Source organism: Sus scrofa, chromosome 9, assembly GCF_054392235.1.
Source record: "Sus scrofa isolate SSC_HxYL_T2T_F1_AM1 chromosome 9, Sscrofa_HxYL_maternal_Yorkshire_Landrace_v2.0, whole genome shotgun sequence".
NCBI classification, from domain to species: domain Eukaryota; kingdom Metazoa; phylum Chordata; class Mammalia; order Artiodactyla; family Suidae; genus Sus; species Sus scrofa.
The window spans coordinates 53,738,028-53,762,053 of NC_139391.1; the positions used below are offsets into that span (position 1 = coordinate 53,738,028).

General features: G+C 53.3%; 1 protein-coding gene across 28 annotated transcripts in view; it reads left to right on the plus strand.

Moving 5' to 3' along the window:
* The window catches only part of ST3GAL4 (ST3 beta-galactoside alpha-2,3-sialyltransferase 4), a 1,054,305-nt gene that overhangs the window by 1,024,408 nt on the left and 5,871 nt on the right, over positions 1-24,026 (plus strand). For 12 of the 28 annotated variants that reach the window (XR_014814355.1, XM_084974493.1, XM_084974505.1 and 9 more), the window contains 7 exons: positions 21,425-21,497; positions 22,058-22,142; positions 22,499-22,579; positions 22,789-22,886; positions 23,077-23,137; positions 23,604-23,699; positions 23,795-23,984. Coding sequence is in view for 27 of the 28 variants with exons in the window: in XM_084974491.1 (XP_084830617.1) it covers positions 21,425-21,497; positions 22,058-22,142; positions 22,499-22,579; positions 22,789-22,886; positions 23,077-23,137; positions 23,604-23,699; positions 23,795-23,984 (684 nt within the window). In the remaining variant the exon portion in view is untranslated. 28 annotated transcript variants of the gene reach the window in all.

A 24,026-nucleotide genomic window follows, 5' to 3' on the forward strand; every position in this document is an offset into this window, starting at 1 on the left:
TTTGCTCTGTCTTGGGGGCCAGCTGGTCCCCTGCTGTGGTCTCACGCAGTGGTGACTGATCCCTGGCCACCCATTCAGCTGCCTGGGGGCCTTGGGACCGGTGTTTGCCCCCACCTCCCCAAATGGAGGCGTGTGGGGGCTTCCTGCCCGACGTCTCAACTCTGCCAAGGCGGAGGGAATGGAGAACAGCTGCGCTGGCTGAGCCCGGCTCTCCGTATGGATTTGGTTTGACAACAAAGCTCCCTCTGTGTGTTCTCAGGCCCCTTACATAACCAGGGCCGGGGAGGCAGGCAGGAGGCGTTGGAGACGGGGACAAGGAGACACCAGGATGGGGTGGCTGGAAAGGGGACAGGGGCTGGGAGGAGAGGGGAGGGCAGTGAGAGAGATCGACCACTGAGAGGGAGGGTGAGTGGGAAGAGGGAGGAGAAGCGCCATGGTTCCACTTTCTGCCTCCCTGGGTGGGAAGAACACCGATTGTGGGGTCCTCTGACCTTGACCTGTTGATGCCTCGCCTTCCTTTCTGGGGCCCCACCTGTCAGCCCTGGACCTGCCGAGGTCAGGGCTGTGTGCCCTTCGGGGAGGGAGGCCAGACAGGGCTTGGGGCTGGGCCTGAGAGGTGTCCTATCCCCCCCTGTAACCCATCACGTTCCTTAAAGAGGGACTCATTCTCTGCCCTGGCCTCAGGCCTTCTGCTCCCTCCTCCTAGGCCCCGGGCCTGGCTCCGGAAGCCCCTCTGGCTACTCTGTCTAAAGTGCTGCTGAGGCTGAGGGTGTGCTGACCGCAGCCTCTGCCTCTACCCCTAAGGTGGCCCCAGGCTTTCCAGCTCCTCAGCCTCCATCTCTTCAGAGGCCCTGTGGCCCTGTCCCCTGTGCGCCACCTCCCTCTGAATAATCAGATGTTCTCTTCTCACCGCCACTGTCCCTGCAGCTGTCCAAATAGAGCCCGAAGAAAATGTTCTCTTTCCAGAACAGCTGGACTGACAGGCCGGGAAGGCCAGGTGAGCTGGCCAGGCTTGGCTGTGTTCTTGGGGGTGGGAGGCACCCTGATCCTGACAGCCCTTCGGCAGCAGGGAGCAATCCCACCTTCAGATGCCTGCAGCCGGGGCCGGTGGTGGCTTGGTCTCTTGGGTCTTCTCAGGGTCTGCGGCTCCTCTGTGCCTTAGTTTCTCCAAGTGCTCTGGCACCAGGTGTCCTTGCAAAGAGCCCCAGTTGTGATCTGGCCCTGAGGGTGGTGCTTGTCCCCAGACCACAGAGGACTAACCGTTCCCGTTCTTCCAGCCTGAGAACAAGGGTGGCTCCTAAAAGGGCAGAGAGAAGCTGCTGGCAAGGCCTGGGATTTTTCTGGGTGTGAATGACAGAGAACCCGGGGTTCTGGCTCTTGGCTTGACATCCCCTCGGCACCACCCTCCATTAGATTTACGGCGTCTTCCCAGGGACATTCTGCGGGACCCCAGGCCAGCGAGCAGTTTCGGGGAGAGGCAGTTGGGTTGGGCAAGGCCCAAACTGGCTGAGCAAGCCCTAGGCTCTGGAATCCTCAGTCCCGCGGCCCTAACTGCCCCAGACCTGCCCTCTCTTCACTTCCCCAGGACTGGGTGCCAGGATGATGCTGGAATTGCTAATGCCTCAGGGCTTGAGCCCACAAGGGCTTGAACAGGGCAGGAGGTGGCAGGGGAGGGCCGAGGAGTTTCCTGGATTTGCTTGTGGGAAGATCAAGTTTAGGCGCAGGTGCAGAGAGGCTGGGACAGGCCAGGAGGATGGTGAGTGAGCCGTGGGTGCTGGCGGAGGTGCCCTCCAGCAGCGCAGCGGCCTCTGCCCCCCTGCCTGACCTTAGCCACAGGCTACCCCAGGACATCCCCCCAACCCCTGCCCCTGAGGACACACCTACCAGGCCCCATATCCTCCTCCTTTGCTTTTCTGCAGCCTCAGTCTGCCTGAGAACGGCAGGGGCAGGTCCTCCTTCTCAGGAGCTGGGCTTGGCTGCCCTGGGGCCAGGAGTGCAGGGTTTCCCTTTACCCAACTTCTGGAGGTGAAGAGATCCCCAGAGGGCTGGCTGCACCACTCCCTACCCTTCAGAGCTCCAGGCTCCCTGACTATGACCCAAGGGACCTGCAGCCTGACAAACAAACTCGGCTGGAGCCAGAGCTGAAGTTGAAGGAACCTGCTGGGCAGTGCCCTGCATGAGGGATGGAGGAAGAGAGCGTCCTGGCAGAGGGGGCCCTGCAGGCCCCAGAGGCTGTATGTTGGGGCCAGAAGTGGGGCGGGCAGGGAGGAGGAGGAACGAGTGCGTGTGCGTGTGAGTGTGCGTGTGCGTGTGTGTGTGTGTGTGTGTGTGTAGGGGTCATGTTCCTCTGTGTTCATTCTGCGATGTCCTCCTGTGTTTGAGCAGGGATCCGTGTGTTTGTATTCAGTGAGGTCTTTGTAGGTTTTCAATACCGAGGACCAGAGCAGGGTTGGCCTGAGAAGAGGCTCAGAGTGTCTTCCCGGTGCTTCCTGGCTTTGGGGTGTGGATGGGGCTGTGGGTGCTCAGATCTGCCTCTGCGTTTCCGAGCGGGGGCTGGGTAAGCCTCTGGCAGGGAAGGCCCTGGCTCATCTCTCATAACCTGAGCACCAGCCAGCCCTCCTGCCAGCCGCCCACCTGGGCCCTGCTCCAGAGGGACTGATGCAGAGACTGGCAGGTCTGCACCTTCCCCAGCGGCACCTAGAATGCTGGCCGCCCCTCCTCTTCCCTCATGGGTAACCTTTACTTTGAGGAGAGTTATATGGACAACTGTTTTGTCGAAAAGTCTTACTAATGTGAAGCAACCTCAGAAGGGCCTCTCTTACTAGCTTCTCCATTCCCAGGGGATAGGCTGATGCAGGAAATGGAGGTCTTGTTTTCTTTCTGCATGCTTTTATTTCTCTTCTAGAGACCTTATCTGGGGGTGTGGGTTGCCTGCCCCCCCCCAATCCACAGCCTTCTCCTTTTGCCCTAATCTCATAGTCAGCAATCCTGACCCTTTTGGGGTCCTAATAGGTTCAGGCATGGACCCTCCCCTCCTGACGCCCTGAAGCCTCCTATTCCCAGAAGCACCCTTGCAGGCCCGTGTGTGTTGCAGGGCTGGTCAGGTGTTCCTGCGAGGGAAGGAGGGGGGCTTAGGTCCCGCAGAAGTGAGAGTCCTGCTGGAGCTAGAGGCCGGGGGACAGTGGTTTCTGTGCCTGAATCCCTGCTCCCAGATGCTCCCAAACATTGCCATGCCCATAGCCACCCGTCATGGGCCAGAGCTGGAATTTCATCCACCTCTGTGGGGATCCCAGGACTGAACTTTGCCCTGTACCCTCCTTGCTTGGGGACTTTGGGAGTACTGGCTCTGGAGAGGGGACTTTAACTAGCAGAGGGCACACTGCACTGGAAGTGGGGTGTTGCACAGGTGAGGGCACTGCTCCAGAGGTGCTATGGGAGGAGGGGCCGCTCGGGGTGGGGGTGGGGCTGGGCTCTGTGCCGGCAGGGGGTCTGTGGCCACGCCCCTTGGGATGGCTCCAGGTGGGCAGATCAGGGGTCTAGCATCTTCTCTAGAAGGTGCTGTACCAGAGAGAGCAGCTTCTCCAGAGAGGCCTGCAGCACACCCCTGAGCCTGCATAGTATGTGGGATCCATATTTTGTGTAGGCAGAGTCTGGATGGCAGTGCCCTCCCTACCCCACCCCGCCCTGGCTGTGTGTCCTGTGTACCGTGTGCAGTAGGCACAGCGGCCAGGAGGAGAGGTGAGTGTGGTTGTGGTTGTGGTAGCAGGTGGGCGCTGTAGACCTCTCCCTGGGCTGGGCTGGGGCAGTGCCTGAAGGGAGAGGGGCTGTCTTGTGCTGGGCACAGGAGGAGGCCCAGACCAGGAGTCACCTTCAGCTTCTGGGGGCCACTGAGTGCTTGCTCTGGGCCCTGCTGGGACTAAGGCTGTGGGCTTTCAATCCTGGGATGTGTTTTGAGGCTCACACGCCTCCCAGAGCTTGTTCTTGCTACTCCCATTTCACAGATGAGAAATCTGAGGCCCCAGAGATGCAGGACCTTGTCTAGATCGACCCTAGACAGCTTCTCTCAATTCATGGGTGCTGCAGGGTGTGGGGCTTCTGATCCGTTCAGCCTGCTTGAATTCTTTATTTCTGGAGACCTCAGGACCCTTCATGTATCTCTCTGAGCCTGTTTCCTCCTTTGTAAATCAGAATGAAAGAGGACTACCACATAGAGTGTTTTAAAAATTGAATAAGATGATGCATAAGAACTGCAGAAAAGCCCCAGGGATCTTTATTTATTTTTAAATTTATTAAAAACAATTTTTTTTTTACTACACTCACGACATATGGAAGTTCTGGGGCCTGGGATGGAATCTGAGCTGCAGCTGCCCAGGGATATTTTAAAAATGAATCCAGAGTTTCAGTCCTTTGTTCATACCTTCCAGTGACTTCTCAAGGGACTGTGACTAATGTCCAGGCTCCCAGGGTGGCCTGTGAAGTCTTAGCCCCCAGGAGTCTCCCTGGCACCAGCATTGGCTCTTCTTCCCTGTCTCCAGTCACTTCGGACTTGCTTTCTTTTCTTTCTTTCTTTTTTTTTTTTTTGGTCGTCTCTTGAGGGCATATGGAGGTTCCCAGGCTAGGGGTCGAATCAGAGCTGTAGCTGCCAGCCCACGCCACAGCCACAGCCATACTGGATCCGAGCCACATCTTCAACCTACACCATAGCTCACAGCAACGCCGGATCCTTAACCCACTGCGCGAGGCCAGGGATTGAACAGATATCCTCATGGGCACTAGTCAGGTTCATTACCGCTGGGCCACAACGGGAACTCTACTTCAGATTTGTTACTGACACCCACCAAGCCTCAGGGTCTTTGCCCTGGTTTGGAGGGCTGGAGCTTCCGCTCCCCCACTGCCCCTCTCTTTGCACAGCTGCCTCTCAGTTAGGCCTGAGGTCAAGAGCCAGCCCCTCAGGGATCTGCCGAATTGCAATCCCCCAGAGGCCCCTCTCTCTGCTCCGCTGCCCTGTTCTGTGGACCTCATCTTGTGTTTCATCCTCACGTTTTCTTACTTATCTCTGTGACTGACAGGTGTCTCTTTGCCCCAGGTGTCCACTCCACAGCACAGGCCTATTACCTTGTTTCCTGCTGAGGGGCAGTGCCCGCGGCGGTCCCTGTGGGCCTCTGTTTCCACTGTACTGCCCAGCCTCACTGTGTCCCTGGAGGCCTCGGGACCCCAGCCTGCCTTGGGACGGGGATTTTTTTTCCTGACAACCCCTCCTGAGAAGCAAGCAGGGGAGAAGGGAGGTGTCCCCTCCTGGCCCCACACAGGGTTAGTCCTCAGTGTGACCTCATTTAGAGCATGAGCTTACACTGCCTGAGGTTTAGGAAGTGGGTACCGATGGGCCAACGGTGGCAGGACTCAGTTTCCTGGAAACTCCCTCTGCTAGTAAAAAGGTATCTTTATGAGTTCAGAGGAAATGACCCACAGAAAGGTGAATACAGATGGGCTGAGTCTGCCAGCTCTCCCAGGGCAACCCCTGACCTGTGCACACCCGGATCTTTGCATTGGGCTCTTTACAACTTGGCACGGAGAGCAGAGGAGGATTAAACTGCTCGGCTCTAGGTGGTGTTGCTGCCAGCCCATACAGAGCCTTTATGTAAGGAAAGCCGAATAAATGACCCCTGCAGTTGGACACAGCCCTGCACCAGGGTAATGGTTTGACAAGCCGAGGGAGGGCTAGATTTCAGCCCGCACTCTCCCCCGACCCCCGGTCAGGCCATGCACCCCCGGTGTGTGCATAGCTGTGCCTGGTGGCCCTGCCCCTGCCCTTTCCCCTTCTGTAGAGTGGGTCACAAAGAGAGACGAGAAGGGCTCTGGAGAGGGAAAGGCGATGCATGGTCTGGAGCCTGAGACCGGCTGCTTTCACGTCTCCATGGTAACGACCTTAGAGCTCCTCTTACCTGGCAGGTCCAGCCACCCTAGGAGGAAGTGCCCTGTTTTTATCTCCATTTGACCCAAAAGAAAACTTGAGATCCAGAGAGGTGACTTGTCCGATACTTATGCAGCCAGTAAGTAGTTTGTCTGGAATTCAGGTCTGGGTGTGTGAGACACCAGATTTTACATTCCTATTTGTTCTCTCTTCTCTTTTCACTTGAGTAGTTTAGTTGAAAGTGTATCACACTCACCAGTTAAAAAATATTGAACATATAAAAGAGTATACTATATAAAGAAAGTCTTTCTCCCATTCCAGACTCCTGCTCCCTGAGTTTCTTCTGCATCCTTTGGATAATCTATTCCTGTAGAGGCATATCCATATATGCATGTAAGTCTTTTGTTAAAAGCACAGTGGAGGAGTTCCTGTTGTGGCTCAGCAGTAATGAACCTGACTAGTATCCATGAGGATGCAGGTTTGATCCCTGACCTTTCTCACTGGTTTAAAGGATCCGGTTTGCTGTGAGCTGTGGTGTAGGTTGCAGATGCAGCTTGGATCCTGCGTGGCTGTGGCTGTGATGTAGGCTGGTAGCTGCAGCTCCAAGTCTTTCCCCTAACCTGGAACTTCCATGTGCTGTGGGTATGGCCCTAAAAAAAAAAAAGACACACACACACACATAAAGCACAGTGGAGATAGATACACAGAACTGCTCTCCACCTGCCTTTTGTAAGGCAGCATCTCCCATCATTTGCTTGGGAGATCATTTCATGGCAGTGTGCATGGATTTGCCTCTTGTTTTTCACAGCTGCATGACGTTCCATCCATTATCTGTGTGGTCATGTGTCTAAGCAGGTCCTTGTGGATTTTCAGTAAATTTTCAAGTTGTTTCCAACTTTTGTTGTCACAAATGTTGCTATCTGTAAAGATCTTGATAGAAAGTTCATGCACAACAGACTTTTTTGTAGGGTAAACTTCTGGCAATGGAATTCTCAGGCTATGGGGGATTCTGACAGATTCTGCCAAGTCGTTTCCAGAAAGGTCACCTCAGTCCCCTGCTGATCTGTGGGAGGACCTCTTTCCCCACCTCCCCTAGCACCATAGGCTCTCAGGGCTCTGAGCCTTGCTGTTAAGATCAGTGAAGAACGAGTATTTCCTCTATGCCCTTATCTTGTGTACGTAAACTGCTCATTCGTGTCCCTTGCCCATTTCTCTGTTTGATTTGTTGACTTGTTTCCCTAATGATTTGTGTGAGCATTTTAGAGGCTAAGGGAGTTCATTGGCTTGTTACATATATGTTACAGAGATGCTTTTCCTAATTTGTCATTTATCTTTTAACTGTTCATTCTCTCTCTGTCTCTCCCCTTCTCCCTCCCCCTCTGCTTCTTAAATCTTTGTGGTTTTTTTAATTCAATGAATTTTATTATATTTATAGTTGTACAACGATGACCACAACCCAATTTTATAGCATTTCCATCCCAAATCCCCAGCCCACCGCCTTAAGTCTTTGTTATTGAATTGATCTTTTTTTTTTATAGCTTCTAAAATTTTTTCCTGAAATCTGTACTCTCTCTTGTCAAAATACGAAAGAGAGGGGAGTTCCCATCATGGCTCAGTGGTTAACAAGCCTGACTTGTATCTGTGAGGATACAGGTTTGATCCCTGGCCTCACTCCGTGGGTTAAGGATCAGCATTGCTGTGAGCTGTGGTGTAGGTCGCAGAAGTGGCTTGTATCTGGTGTGGCCGTGGTATAGGCCAGCAGTTACAGCTCCAATTCAACCCCTAGCCTGGGAACCTCCATATGCCATGGGTGCGGCCCTTAAAAAAAAAAAGAAAGAAAGATAATAGGATCCCATGGATGGTCAGCCAGATTTATAGTGTTCATGTTTTTGCATATTATGTCTGATCTTTTACAAGAGATAAAATATTAGAAGACTAGATCTAAGCCACAAGCCATTCCAATCAACTTTATCTCTTCCTAGAATGTAATTGCCACCAAAAGTTGGGTGATTCCTCCATTTTTTAAAAAATTCTTTTAGCTCACATGCTACATGTATAGTCTTGTCCTGTGTGTTTTTAAAGTTAACGAGACCCGGAGTTCCTGTTGTGGCACAGCAGAAACAAATCCGACTAGTATCCTTGAGGATGCCGGTTTGATCCCCGGCCTTGCTTAATGGGTCGGCGATCCTGTGAGCTGACAGGAGCTGTGATGTAAGCTGACAGCTGTAGCTCTGATTCCACCCCCTAGCCTGGGAACGTCCATGTGCTATGGGTGCGGCCCTAAAAAGCAAAAATAAGTAAACAAAAATAAAAGCTATTAAAAAGATAAAAATAAATAAAGTTAACGAGATCATACTATAGGTATCTTTTTAAGAAACTTAAACATCAGGTTTATCCAAGTAGTCCTTATAGAGTAATTTTTTTCAGTGTAAGTGGCTCGGTAGTACTCAGTTATGTGATGATACACAGTCTTTTCAGCTGTCCCTCTGCTCTTGGCCATTTAAGATGTTTCCATTCTTTTGCTTTTGCCACAAGGCTGCCATAAACAACCTTAGTGCGTGTACACACACAAGGGTGGGCTACTCTGGGCTATGCCTGGACGTGGACCTGCTGGATTGAAGAGTCTGCACACCTTCAGCCTTACTAGATATCATGAACTGCTCCTCTGGGCCTTTAGATAATGAACTCCTGCCAGCAATGGGCAAAAAGTGAGATTTGCTTTTAATCTGTCTTCCCCGGTCACTTAGTGAGGTTGAACATCTTTTCATGCTCATTGGGTGTATGGGTTTAAGCTGTGATTTGCCTTTTCCTGTCCTTTGCTTTATTCTCTTTGGTTTGTTGGTCTTCTTATGGATTTGAAGGATTACTGATAGAGCCAGGTATTTGTTGTTATTTGCCATCTCCGACTTGTCCAAGGCTAGAACGCTTCACCTCTATACCACTGCCTCTGTTCTGCAGAGGAGGCACTGCTCAGGAGAGGGGTCTGATCAGGGGCCTGGCACCTTCTAGGAGGTGCTGTACTGGAAAGGGAGAGCGGCTTCTCCAGTGTAGCCTCATCGCTCTCCCCACCCCAGCCGCACACCTCGAGCCTGACTAGTACGTGGGATTCACGTTTTGTGTAGGCAGATTCTGGATGGCAGTGCCCCTCTGCCCCCCTAGGCAGCTTTGTGTCCCGTGTACCGTGTGCAGTGGGCACAGCAGCCAGGAGGAGAGGTGAGTGCGGTTGTGGTTGTGTTTGTGGTAGCAAGTGGGCGCTGTAGACCCCTCCCTGGGCTGGGCTGGGGCAGTGCCTGAGGGGAGAGGGGCTGCCTCGTGCTGGGCACGGGAGGAGGCCCAGACCAGGAGTCACCTTCAGCTTCTGGGGGCCACTGAGTGCTTGCTCTGGGCCCTGCTGGGACTAAGGCTGTGGGCTTTCAATCCTGGGATGTGTTTTGAGGCTCACACGCCTCCCAGAGCTTGTTCTTGCTACTCCCATTTCACAGATGAGGAATATGAGGTCCTGAGAGAGTTAGGACCTTGTCCAGGGGCAGCTGGCCTGGGGCTGCAGAGGCAGGGTTGGACCTCAGCTCTGTGTCCAGACCCTTTCCTCTGCCTCCAGGAGGCCACGGGGTGTTTGGGGATTGCTGGCTGAGGTTTTAGCCCAGGCTGGTCTTCTTCTTCTTCTTCTTTTTTTTCTTTTTAGGGCTGCACCTGTGGTATATGGAAGTTCCAAGGCCAGGGGTTGAATCGGTGCTGCCAGCTGCCGCTGCTGGCCTATTCCACAGCCACAGCAATGCCAGATCAGAGCCACATCTGTGACCTACACCACAACTCACAGCAACACTGGATTCTTAACCGACTGAGCGAGGCCACGGAGTGCACACGCGTCCTCATGGATACAGGTCAGGTTCATAATCTGCTGAGCCACAGTGGGAACTCCCAGACTGGCCTTCTTGAGCAAGTGGGAGGAAGGGAGGTTTTCTGGGCGATAGGGTGTCTCCAGGCCTGTAGCTCTCCTGAGACCCCACAGGGGGTATTGACATCAGCCCGCAGTGTTGTCTGGCAGCCTTGGAGTGATTAAAGTGACTTAAAGATGACGATAGCCAGTTCTGCGGAAACCACACCTTCTTGGTATAAGGGTGTGTTTGTAAGCATAGCAGCATGTGTTTGGCACTCGCTGGCTCTGCCATGTCCTGAGCTGAGCACCCCACCAGCCCCTGGCATGTTGTTTGCCCAGGTCATTGCAAGGTAAAGGTCTGGGATGTTTTAACTTGATGAAACTGTCTGTTCACACTTGTTCTGCTAATTTGCTCATTCGTTTAGACATCTGTTCATTTCAATATTCCTCAATTACCTGCCACGCATCAGTTATTAACTGTGGTGCTGGGGATACTGTGGGCCACAAGAAAGCCCTGCTTTCTTGGGTCCTGCAACCTCGTGAGTACAAGAGACAGTGTGGTGTACTTACTACAGAGGAAATGAAACAGAGCAGTGGAACAGGACAGACAGTGGAAGTGGTCGGATGGTCTGGGACCCTGCGCCGGGAGGAAGCGTAGAAGCCTGAGTGCCAGGACCCTGGGGAGGGGGCTGAGGGGAGTGGCCTAGGCTTAGGTCCCAACAGTGAGTCCAGATCCCCCAACATTTATACTGTCATCAACCCCCCTGACAAGGACTCAGACATGAAACTGTTGGCACTGACCTTGCCCCCACCCTGCCTCCATCCTTGCCCTGGGTGCAGATGGAGGCTTGTGAACTAAGATTCATATCTGTGGGGAGGGGAGGGGTGTTTAAGAAGTGCTAGTGAGGCCTCAAGGTCCCCTCAGGGTTTCCTGAGTTGAGCGACTCTCCACTTCTGCACCGCGGAAGGTTCAGTCCTACTGCTATGCTTTTGCTCACGGAACAGATTGAAAAAGTTTTTTCAGTGATGTTTTAATCCACCCCGCATGCCACACAGTTGCAGCTGTTGGATTCTACTGAGCACACAAAGCAAGAGAATTGCCAAACTTTCTAAGCGTTTCCTTTGTTGCTTTACCTACAGTTGTTCTGGTTGCCAAACACCACAATCAAACCTGTAGGAACTCTTCACTCCATTATACAGATTGAGAAACTGAGGCTTAGGGATGCTTAGTAGTTTTCCCAAAGTCATAATCTGGCAAGTGACCAAGGCAGGGTTCAGTCCTGCAGACCTGTGCCCTGGCACTGCTCTTGCCCAGGGGAGGAGAGAAGGCTCTGGGGAGGCAGTGCCATGTGACCTGCTTGCTAGCTGACCACACCATCTGTGTGGGCCCGGGTGGGGTGGTGTGCGGGATGGGGCCACGAGCCAGTCCTGGGCAGGCACTTGGGCAAGATGATGAGGTTGGGAAGGGGTTGAGTATGGGCAGAGTGGAGGCTGGGCTGATGGATCAGGTGGCAATGTCACCTTGACCTGTGCCACCAGGGAGGGGATGGAGGCAGGGGGAACAGGGTCTTTTCAACTCTGATGCACTTGTGATCTGGGGGTGGTGCTCACTGTCACTGTGAAACAGGGTGACTGGGTCCCTCCTCAGGCCTCCTAGCCGCCTGGTGTAGCCCTCTTGAAGTGGAGTCCAGAAGCAGGTGCACCTTCGTACACACTTCTGGGACTTCCAGTGGGTCCTTGGAAACTGGCCCTGCGCCATCCAATAGGAATGCAATGGGGGAGTTCCCATTTTGGTTCAGTAGTAATGAACTCAACTAGGAACCATGGGGATGTGAGTTCGATCTCTGGCCTCAGTGGGTTAAAGGATCTGGCGTTGCTGTGAGCTGTGCTGTAGGTCATAGATGCGGCTTGGATCCCGAGTTGCTGTGGCTGTGTTGCAGGCTAGCAGCTGTAGCTCCAGTTTGACTCCTAGCCTGGGAACTTCCATGTTACACGGGTGTGGCTGTAAAAAGCGCCCCCCCCCAAAAAAAAAGAGAGAGAGAGCGAGGGGGAGAGAAATGCAATGGGGTCCACAAAGGGAAGCCACATAGGTAATTTTAAATTTAAAAATAAGTTAGTTTAGGAGTTCCTGCTGTGGTGCAGTGGGTTAAGGATCTAGCATTGTCTCTAGAGTGGCTTGGGTTTGATCCTTGGCCTGGCACAGTGGGTTAAGGATCTGGTGTTGTTGCAGCCATGGTGTAAGTCACAGCTGAAGCTCAGATTTGATTCCTGGCCTGGGAACTTCCATGTGCCATGGGCCAAAAACCAAAAAAGTTAATTTAGCCACATTTTCTCCCATTGCATTTGTTTATTTATTTACTTGGCTTCGTCCACAGCACGCAGAAGTTCCCAGACTAGGGATCAAACCCACAACACAGCAGTGACCCGGGCTGCAGCAGTGACAATGCTGGATCTTTAAACCACTAAGCCACAAGAGAACTCTCAATTTAGCCACATTTTTTTTTTAATTCCTGATTTTTATTTTATTTTTTTTTTTATTTTCCCACTGTACAGCAAGGGGGTCAGGTTATCCTTACATGTATACATTACAATTACATTTTTTCCCCCACCCTTTCTTCTGTTGCAACATGAGTATCTAGACAAAGGTCTCAATGCTATTCAGCAGGATCTCCTTGTAAATCTATTCTAAGTTGTGTCTGATAGCCACATTTTTAAAAAGTAAAAATAAGGCGGTAAAGTTAATTTTACCATTTTAACTCAATATAGACAAAATATTATTTCAGTGTGTAATCAATATCAATAATTTAAAAAATTATTATGATTTTTAAAAATAGTGGCAGATGCAGCATGGCCGGGCCCAGGCTTTGCTGCTTTGCAGAAGTGGGAAAACACACGCCGCTGATTGGCTGTGGCCTCAACGTAAATAATTTTTAAGGTGATAGTTTACCTTTTTTTTGTGCTGAGTCTTTGAAATCCAGTTTTATGTTTCCCACTGGCAGCACTCCTCAACGTGGATCAGCCACATTGCAAGTGCTCCATAGCCACATGAGGCCGGGGCTACCTCACTGGACGGGGATCCGGAGATGCTAGTGTGGACCACCATCTTCAGGAGGGGGTCTCTGGAGGCCAGAGAGTGGAAGGGGACTGGCCATACTGGTGGTGAGCTGGGTTCAAGTCCCAGTTCCTGTGGTGCCTTGAGCTTTGGCTCCTTGGGACCAAATCCACGGGCTCCTGGGTGGGAGGTGGGAGGAGGGAACCCTGCCTAGGAGCCTGGGGCAGGTCCTATGGCCACACTGGATTTTTTTCTTTATTTATTCTGGGCATGAACCTGTACTGTTGATACCCTACCCCATCCTAACACTCTAGCTTTCTTATGCGGAGAATGGAATTCAAAGCTCCTGCCCCACCCAGGCAGATACCAGTAGTGTGATTTTCATGTGGTTCCCCCTGGTGTCTTGTGACCAGCAGCTGAGAAAGTGGAAATACAGAAGTTTTTTTTACAGGAGGCTGCAGCCCTGGGCTGTTTGGGATGCTTGTTGGGGGGAGGTATCCTATGGACCTCAAGGATGGGGAAGAGAGAGCCTTCCTGCGCTGCAGGGGGAAGCTGCTCTAGCCCCTTTTCCTCCAAGCTCAGATGCCTGGAGAGATGCCCATCTGCCCTCTGGTGAGCCTTGAGGCACCTGGTCAATTACTCTTCCCAGCGCCACCTCACATGAGCCTGAGACCAAGACCAGCTCGCTCCTTCCTGGGCCTGCTGAGATCATGCTGTGCTGTTCAGAATGAGTCAAGGGCTCAGTGCAGGCCGTGTCTGGCCAAGAGCCAGGCCAGAGAAGCTGGAGTAGGTGTCTGGCCTATTGCTACCACCCTCTCCCCTCTTACTCTGCCTGCTCTGTGGAGTGACGTTCTCAATGAATAGATCCATTGATTAATTCGGCAGATTTCTATCCAGAGCCACTGTGTGCCAGTCACTGTTCTAGACTTTGGTGATGCGGTAGCGTACCAAACAACCAGAGGGTTCTTTGCAAGCAGGGGAGGGGGATTTGAAATGTCGAATGTGGGGTGGGGGGATTTTTTGACTGGAGGTGGAGAAGGTGAATAAAGAGCTGAATGGGTAGATCTCAAGGCTGTGTCTAGGGGAAAAGCATTCCAGGCTGAAGGAACAGCCAGTGCAAAGGCCCAGAGGAGGGAGTGGGCCTAGCCCGATCAAGAATGGTGAGGCCCCTGTTAGTTGAGTAGAACAAATGAGGGAAATGGGGAAGGAGAGTAGAGAGGTCCTGGCCAGCACATCCTGGGCATCCTTACAGAGCAAGGGCTTGGCCTTTCTCTCTCAGTAGACAGGAGCCTTGGAGACTTCTTGAGCTGAGGAGAGGTGATATAGAGGACTGATCCATTAGTTGAACATTTGCACCTGCAAGTGGCTGATTATAACACAGTAAAACTCCAGGAGTTCCCACTGTGGCTCAGCAGGTTAAGACCCCGACATAGCCTTTGTGAGGATGTGGGTTCAATCCCTGGCTTCACTCAGTGGGTTAAGGATCCAGCGTTGCCGCGAGCTGTGGTGTAGATCGCAGATTTGACTTGGATCTGGTGTGGCCGTGTTTGTGGGGTAGGTTTAAGCAGTTGCACCTCCCATTCGACCCCTGGCCTGGGAACTTCCATTTGCTACAGGTGCGGCCCTAAAAAGAAAAGAAGGGGGAAAAAAACCCTCCAGTGGTCTGTATCCTCCCTCACCTTACCTCCCCATTGTATTGGTTATGATAAATTCACTGTCCAGCTTGGGCCCCCTCTGGAATAATGGCTGAGGACTCTGAGCTGAGAGGAATCGCTGTGGATTAGCTGGCGCCCCTGAGATTCATACACCTTGCCAGGCTGGAAAGGTGGCCCGTGATTCCTGAGGTGAGATGTTTGCAAGCAGGTATAGCACAATCCTGCTCTTTGGTTCGGCCGGCGTAGCCACACAAGTTCAGGGCCCGCGGAGACCTGGCTTACCAGCCGAGGGGTGTTGGTCCCGTGCCAGTGGAGCGGCATGCCTGTGAGGAAGCGAGTGCAGGCTTTGCCAGCATTAGTGGAAATCTGGTGTCCAGATGGAGGGCAATAGCAATTCCCACGAATACAGCTGTGGGCATTGACGATACACTGGCGGGGAGCCAGGGCCAAGGCGGGCAGAGGCTGTGTCTCTTGGGATGTCTGCTTGGGAGGCAGTGAGGGAGGCTCCTCTTAGCTCTTGAACACCTTTGAAGGACTTAGATGTGATGGAGGGTGACTTCCTCTGGTTGCTCCAGAGGCCGGCAGGTGGGCTTTCCAGGATCTTGGCGTCTTCACAGGATGCTTTAGGGGCGGTAGGGGGCAGGGGTTAGGAGTGTGGGCTCTGGAGCTGAGCTCCTCGCTAGCTCTGCATCCCTGGGCAAGTTGCTGACCCTTTTCCCCCCTTCACTTCTCTGTCTCTGAAAAGGAGGTAATAATAGTGTTTAACTCCTAGGGTTGAGATCATACTTGGACGGCCCTTAAAAGTGTCTTGCAGAGTAGCTCTCAATGCTTTGTCATGTCTGGAGGCATTCCGGTTGTCAGAACTGGGGAGCGGGGTTCTCTCTGGTATCTAGTGGGTAGAGGTCAAAGATGCTGGTGACCATCCTAGGGTGCACGGGACAGCGCCCCCAGACAATGACTTATCTGGTCCCCAAAGCAATGGCAGTGAGGTTGAGACCCCCCCCCCCGCCCCCCGATGTTGCACATAGTAAATGCATAATGCATTTCAGGATCCGTAAGGGATGTCATACAGTTCGAATCTCATCGTGTTATTTGTGTGTCAGATGTTTATAAAACCCAGTATTCTGTGATAATCTATGTGGGAAAAGAATCTGAGAGAAAATGGATATGTGTATGTATGACTAGGTCACTTTGTTGTTCAGCAGAGATGATCACAGCCTTGTAAATCAACTAGACGTCAATAAAACTTAAAATAAAGTAAGAAAATAAAAACATCTGTGTGCTCTAGGCATTAGAGTCATGTCTGAGGAGATAAAGTGGGCCTGGACCACAGAGGTCATAGTCTCCTGGGCTAGATACGAAAACACACAATACTGTGATATAAAGCTCTATTATGTGATAAAGCATCTTCTCTAGTCTGTGTACCCTGATGACTCTTGGTATAAACAGGCCTCCAATTTCAGAGGTCAGAGGATAGTAGGCCAGGCATGAAAATAGTAATTATATAATACAACATTTTACAGCCTGTTAGGTGCTAAAATCAGGATATAAACAGTATTTTGTGGGAAGAAAAACATTGCTTAGAAATGTTGGAAAAGACTTCATAGAGGAGGGGCCGTTTGAGCCGCTGCTGTGAGAAGAGAGAGACTGTTGAAGCTGACGGTGGGAGGGCCTCGGGTCTTCCTGATAGAGGAAAGGCCGTGCGGAGGCCGGGATGTGGGAGAAGAGGCAGTTTCTGGCATGCACGTGGGAGGAGGTAGAAGATGCAAGTTCAAGGTTTGTGGCCTGGGATTGAAGGTCCTTGGTTGCCTCTAAAAAGCTGTGGTTTTACGGAGTTCTCATTGTGGCTTAGCTGGTTAAAAACCCAACATGGTATCCATGAGGATGAGGGTTTGATCCCTGGCCTCACTCCGTGGGTTAAGGATTCCAAGGTGCTGTAAGCTGCGGCATAAGCTAAAGATGCAACTCGGATCTGGCATTGCTGTGGCTGTGCAGCTGCAGCTCTGATTCGGCCCCTAGTCTGGGAACTTCCATATGCCGCAGGTGTGGCCTTAAAAAGAAAAAAAAAAAAAAAAAAACAGCTGTGGTTTTTTTCATTTAAGGAATGGGGAGCAATCGAAGCAGGAAGGAAGTTTGGTCCAAATTGTTTCTTAGAAAGATCCATGCTGGCAGTTCCAAAGAAGGGGCTTCAGCAGTGAGCAAAGACTTGTGGTATAGAGACCAGTTAGGAAGGGGGTAAATTGACGTGGGCTCTGGAATCAATCTCTGGCTTTAGAAGAGGAGATGAAGGCTGAGTTCCAAGCACTTCTGAGGCTCTAGACTATGTGGCCTTCATGCTGCACCAAGTTTTACAAAACTTTTTTTTTTTAGGGCTGCATGTGCACCAGGGATCAAACCCACAACCTCATGGTTCCTAGTCGGATTTGTTTCCGCTGCGCCACAATGGGAACTCTGCATTTTGTAAACTCCCCAGTGCCTCCCACAATGGCAGGCATTTAGTAGGAGTTCAGCAAGCATTTGCTGGAAGGAGGAAATGAGGTTGGAATGGATAGTGTGCAGTCGGGATGGTGTGACGGTGAGGGAGACGTTGGAAGGATGAGCTGATGATAATGTGGGGGTTGGGGGGTGTGGGGGGAGATGCATCCAGTTTGGGACATGTTTTAAGTTTTAAGAACTTAAGATCATCTAGGGAGGATGTGCAGTAGAAAATTAGAAATATTAGAATGGGATCTGGGAGAGAAATTACAGAGCTGTAGAAGAGCTTGACTCATCACCATTTGAGTAGTAGTTAAGCTGCTGAAAATGAATGAACTTGTCCTGTGCAAACAGGCAGAGGAAGAGCAGAGGTGCAAGGGCAGCTCCCTGGAGAATGCTGGCACTTAAACGAAGTGGAGCCAGCGCAGAGGCCAGCACCGAGGTAGGAGGAAACCTGGGGGGAGAGTCTTGAGTAGAAGGGTGAAAATCGACCTTTCTCAGGTTTGACGAGTAGGAGGCCACTGCCAGCTTTGGCAGGAGCAATTTCAGCGTAAAAATCAGGGTGGGAATCAGGGGCAGCGTAGGGTAGAGGGTGGAGTGGGAAGTGCGGATATAGCACAGATTAAAGAGCTGGACCACTGGAGGTCAAGATGGAGATGCAGAGGCAGCTTGAGGAAGAGATGGACGCAGAGAGGGGTTTTGTTTGTTTCAGTGTTTCTAAGCAGAGGGAGTGGAGGAGGAGGGAGAGATGGGAGAAGTAAGGCAGAAGGCCACCACTGGTTGGGGACAGTGCTGCAAAGGTGGCAGGGATTCTGTGTCCAGGTGGAAGTTAGGGAGCAAGAGTGACGGGTGAGTCTAGAGGTGGCAGGCAGGCAGCTCCGGGTTTGCCCCTGGGAACTGAGGAGCAGTGACTTTGATGACGTGCCTTGCAGAAGGTCTCTGAAGCAGTAAGAACAGAGCCTGTGCTTCTGCCCCACTGGTTTTCCCATCCTCCTTCTCAGGAACATTAATCCATATCCCTTTGATGGGCCCCAGGGCTCAGAGAGAGTGTGGCATTGTGCTGTGCCCATGGGTGACATCCACTCCCATTCCTCTTGGTACAGCGGGTACCTACTGAGTGCTTTCTGGCTGTGAGGCTGAGTGCCAGTGCTTCACCCCATCCCCCAGTTCTGCCCTTTCAACGAGTTCCGTGGCAGTGACCAGCAGCCTCCCTTCAGCCATGGACATCAGGGTTCCTGGCGGAGCACTGGGAGGGCACATGGCCTTCCTGCCTTGGGGTCGGTGTCACCTCGTGGTCGGGGGAGCTGGTCTCCTTGGCAGCTGGTGGCAGGGAGTGGTTGGTACATCTTGAACATTGGCAGATCAGATTCCTGTTCTCCCACCCAGGTACCCTGCTGTGACTTGTCTCCTGTCCTTCTATTCCCAGGGGCTGTCAGTGATATGGGGCCGCTGCTGAGAGAGGGCTCCCAGCTGTCCTGGGGCAGCAGCTGGCCTGAGAAGCCTGTGCTGCTGGAATGTCAGGGGGCTGAGTGATGCTGAGGGGACGGGTGGGCCAATTAAATCCTTGGGTATCTCTCGGAGAAGACTCCTGAACTGGCCTGTCTTCTTAGCACAACGCCAACACAGTTTAGGAAGAAAGTGGAGAACTTTATCTGGGAAGAGGTCAAAAAAGAGTCATTGTCTTGTTGCATGGGATCTGTCCCCTTTGGTCACCAAAGGTCTCTCCTGCATCGAGGTCGGGCCTGTGAGGGCGGCTGCGTCCTTGACCCTCAGTTACCGAAGGTCACACTCTCTGTATTGTTCTCCAGCCTGGCAGCATGTTAGAATCATAAGAAAGGTGAGGTTTTTTGGTTTGGTTGGTTTTTTTAACTGGCCAATGCCTGGGCCCTGCCCCCAACCAATTACATGAGCTTCTTGGAGACTGGGGCCCAGATGTCTGCAAATGCTTCAGTGTCTCAGGCGCGCCTTGTGCAGCCTGTGCCATAACCACAGATGGGAGCACGATGACTAAATCCTGATAGGAGAGGAGGGTGGGGAGCACGGAGGGTGGGAGAGGATGCATGTGAGCGCCGGAGGGATCTGCTTTGGAGTCTTGCAGCTCAAAGCGTGGTCTCCGCCGGGCAGCAGGGCACCACTGGGAGCTGGTTAGAATGCGGGCCCACCCCACCCGCTGAGTCAGAATGTGCACATCAGAGTCCGCAGGGCCTGTTTTCGCCATTATCTGGACCAGTGGTTCTCAGCCTTGGTTCGGTTGGAATTGCCCAGGGTGCTTGAACACATTCCAGCGCCGGGCCAGACCAGCTAAGTCAGAATTCTCAGGTACGGGACCCAGATGCTGCAATTCTCCTCTTCAGCCAAGGTCAAGAACAAGTGCTTTAAGCTTGAGGGTGCATGTGAATCATCGGGGGATGGTATTCAAATGCAGGTTCTAATTTGTGCATCTGGGGTGGGGGATGCTAAGAGGCCACATTTCTAAGAATGTCCCTGGTGAGGCCCGGGCTGCTGATGCGATACATCGTTTTGAGTCATAAGCATTTCTTAGGCCAACTTCCCAGTTTTACCGCCCAAAGGAACTGACAGTCAGAAAGGGGAAAATGACTTTCTCGAGACACCCCAACATGCCTTTCAGTCAGTACTTGCCGAACACTGGCTGTGGTGTCAGGCAGTGCGCTGGGTGCTGGGGCTACAGCTGGGAATAAGGAAGACCTGATTCCTCCCCTTATGTTCAGTGGGGGAGACAGAAAGCAAGTGAGTAAGTAGCTGTGCTCGTTAGAGATCAGGATCCCGTGGAGGGGAATGATGTGGCTGTTGCCGAGGGGAGGTCAGGAAGGTGGCCCACTCTGGGTGATAGGTCTTGACTTTCATCCAGGTCTTCTGGTGACAAATCTGGAACGTTTCTTTACTGGCCAGGGCCATCCTCCACCCACCCTGGGATTCAGAGATGAGTCTCCTGGCCCTGCTGAGAAGATCTCACTCCAGTCCCCAGCCCTCTACCCTCCCCCAACCTGGCTTTCTCGTCCCCTCAAGACTTTCATCCGTGGGTGTTTGTGACTCAGGGTGGAGCCTGGGGAAGGCCCCTGGGAGCAGAGTGTTGACTCTGTAATGGGACAGGATTCAGGCTAATCTATTTCTGATCTGTAACAGAAGCTGGACATTGTCCAGATGTGGTTCCCACCCTGGAAAAATAATTTGAGATGTTTCATTTATCCCCAAGCGAGCACAAACCCTAGTGCTTCCTTCTGTTTTCTGAGCCATCAAAAGAGTCACGTGGGCTGCTTGCGAAAATACCCGGCCCAGGTCTCCCCCCTGGCTGGCTGAAGCAATCACAGGCCAGGGCCCTGCAACCTGTATTTTTAGTCCGTGCTCAAGGGATTCCTACGATCCAGATCACTGGGGAACTGGGAAGGGATAGAAGAAACTGGCGCTGTCTTGTGCCTCTTTGTGTGGCCTTGGGAGCTGCAGAAATTTCTCCCTGGGTGACTGAGACACATGGCCCTTGGCTGGATTTGTGATCGTGGGGACCTCTCTGTTTCTGTGCCTGTAGCAGCTCCTCCCCTCCCACAGCCCTGTCCTTACTAGGGGGGTTTTGTGCATCCTCTCCATCTCCCCCTGGAGGTCTGGCTCCTTGTCTAGGATGGGGAAGTAAAAACTGGAGACAGAAAAGGAGAGGAGGTGGAAGGAGCTCCAGTCAGAGCTTCCGGGGGCCAACATCCCAGGCAGCCCCTGCCACCACTCAGGGCATGTAGGTCCCAAGGCTGACCTCTCCTCTTTTTGACCCATCAGACCTTCCCCATTCCCCTGCTCCCATCCAAACAGCCTGCCCACAGTGAGTTTCCCCCATGCACCTGGGCGTGAGGGCTTGGACACTATTTGCATGCAGCCAGAGTCTACAAGGGCTGGAGGAGGCCTCATGGAGCATCTGGGTCCCACCCTGGCCCTGGAGTCTGGCCTGAGCAGACCTATATGGGTGGAGTCGTGAGAGGTTGATGATAGAGAGCTGGGCGGCTGCCAGAACCTAGGGAAGGCCTTGGATAGGAGAGAACAGTTAACTGCAGTTTGTCCAGTGTGAATCACCCTTTTAGACAGCTAGCTGAACGTCCATGGAGAAAATGGGCGGAGATGTGTCTGTCTCCCAGAGCTGGCCCTTCTTAGGTCAGAACGAGGGAGAGGACAGGGAGGGGAAGCTGGAGGAGGCTGGTCTGGCATGGGACCGAATCCATGAGGGGTGGGACTTGGTTTCCCTTTTCTGGGATGTGGGACCCACCTGGACCCCTGCCTCAGAGGAGCGAGGGGGATGTCTGGGGTGTTGAGAGCCGCTCTCCCAATGGTCGCCCTGGGGAGCAGCTTTGTGCTTCCTGGGGGCCAGAAGAGGCAGGCTGTGGGTGTGCCCTGCTGCAGTGTCTGGGGAGAGTGTGTGTGGAGCTGACCAGGCACCTATGACTCCAACCTCCTAGGTGGCCCGAGGCAGCCGGGATGACAGCTCTCCCCAGGAACCCTGCTACTTGAGAAACATGATCAGCAAGTGCCGTGAGTGTTCTCCAAGCCCTCCCCCACCCTGAGGGATGTGCCCCTCAGAGACAGCCATCCTGGGACCCCCTCTGGGTTGTGGAGGGACAGGCAGGGAGCTGGGGTTCCCCTCTTCATCCCAAAGGACAGCAGAAACACCCAGGTCCAAGCCCCAGGCTGGAGCAATGAGGCCAGGCGAGGGCCTGCTTCTTCTTTTTTTTTTAAATGCCTTTTAGGACCACACCCAAGGCATATGGAGGTTCCCAGGCTAGGGGTCTAATCAGAGCTACAGCCGTCAGCTTACGTCACAGCCACAGCAAAGCGGAATCCGAGCCTCGTCTGCAACCTACACCACAGCTCATGGCAATGCCGGAACTTTAACCCACTGAGTGAGGCTAAGGATCAAACCCGCAACCTCACGGTTCCTAATCAGATTCGTTTCCGCTGCACCAGGATGGGAACTCCGAGAGGGCCTGCTTTGAGTTGGGGCTGCAGGGCCTGGAGGTAGGAGGAGGAGAAGGTGGCCTGGGGCTGTACCTGCCTGTTTCTGACTCCAGCTCTTCTGTGCATGTGCCCTGCAGGCTGGAAGCTCCTAGCCATGTTGGCTTTCGTCCTGGTGGTCATGGTATGGTACTCCATCTCCCGAGAAGACAGATACATTGAGCTGTGAGTCCTTCAGCGGGGTTCTTGGGAACGGGGCTCAGGGATGGAGCATCTTTGGGCGGGGACCTGGTGGGTGGGGCAGAGGGCCTGACCTCTTCCTTACATGACTAGCATACAGTCCTTCCGTGAGGGTTGTTGGTGGGTTTGGGGGGTAGGCTCTGGGATGCCTCCCTAGGCCCCTCACCCCGGTGTTCAGGGGAAAGAAGAGCTGGATTCGCAGTGGTTTTGGTTTCAGAGTGGCTCTCCAGGGCCCTGGGACCTCCACGTCCTGGGTGGAGGTGGGGGCTGCCTGGGATGCTGGCCCTCTGGCCAGGGAGGTCTGACTGGAGCGCCTGCCTCCTCTCCTTTTCTGTCTCCAGTTTTTATTTTCCCATCCTAGAGAAGAAGGAGCCATGCCTCCAGGGGGAGGCGGAGAGGAAGGTCTCCAAGCTCTTTGGCAAGTAAGTGTGTGAGGATGGCGTGAGGGAGGGGGGAGCTGCATGCTGGCTAGACAGAGGGAACTGTGCTGGTGGATGGGGGTCAGGTGAAGCCCATGAGGGATCGGGAGGCCTTGGATGTGTGTACAGAGTATTAGTCAGTGGTCTGAGCCTGTTTCTGGCATCAAGGTTAATCCCTTTCTCACCCCTACCCTGCCTTCACCTCGGTGCAGCTACTCCCAAGAACAGCCCATCTTCCTGCAACTTAAGGATTACTTCTGGGTCAAGACGCCATCTGCTTACGAGCTGCCCTACGGGACCAAGGGGAGTGGTAAGTACCCGCCTGGTGGGAGGCAACAGTGGGCTCATCTTGGCCACACTGCTTCCTGTTCCTGGCCGTCCTCAATCCCGGTGCCCAGGCACTCAGCCAGGCTCAGACGCAGGGGCTGGGGTAGGGAGAGTCGGCAGCCTTTGAAGAGCTAGCTGTTGTCATCAGCCCTTCCGATCGGGTTCTTTCGTAGAAGACCTGCTTCTCCGGGTGCTGGCCATCACCAGCTATTCCATTCCAGAGAGCATCCAGAGGTAAGGAGACACTCCTTCCTGCACGAGTGTGAAACAGTCGTGGTCCAGCACCTCCCAGCGAGCCTTCGTGTCTCCAGGGGAGGCAGGTATGCCAGCTGAGCCTGGGCATCTGGCTGCCGGAGCGGGCAGAGGCTGCTGAGGGTATTGCTGTAGTAACAGGCAGGCCTGGGCAGCAGTCAGGGGCTCCGAAATGGGATTTCTTCTTGGTACTTCCCAGGCGTGTTCCTTCCTCTCCTCCTCTCCCTCCTGTGCGCTGCTTAGTTTCCTCTCCCTTGAAAGCCCAGGGCTACAGTGTCAGCCTGACCAAAAGCAGCATTCCTTAGAGATGCCTGGTCCATGAGGACCAGGGGCTGAGGGGACGTGGGAAGGGATCCTGAGCTGGCCCTGGGGAAGACCAGGGCAGGAGAGTTAAGCGGAGCTGGGGCAGGGGCAGCGTCTGGGTCTCACCACCCTGTTCCTGTGGCAGGCTCAAGTGCCGCCGCTGCGTGGTGGTGGGGAATGGGCATCGGCTGCGCAACAGCTTGCTGGGAGAGGCCATCAACAAGTACGACGTGGTCATCAGGTCCGTATGCCCGCCCTTCCCTCTTCTGTTTGGGGTGTTGGGAAACAGGCCCAGGGGAGCTCTAGGCGACGGGTATCCTCCTCCTCGCCTCCCAGGCTAAACAATGCCCCGGTGGCTGGCTACGAGGGTGACGTGGGCTCTAAGACCACCATGCGTCTCTTCTACCCTGAATCTGCCCACTTCAACCCCAAAGTGGAGGACAACCCGGACACACTCCTCGTCCTGGTAGCTTTCAAGGCCATGGACTTCCACTGGATTGAGAGCATCTTGAGTGACAAGAAGCGGGTAAGTGGGAGGACTGGGAGGGGAGGGGTGGAGGCTTGGGGT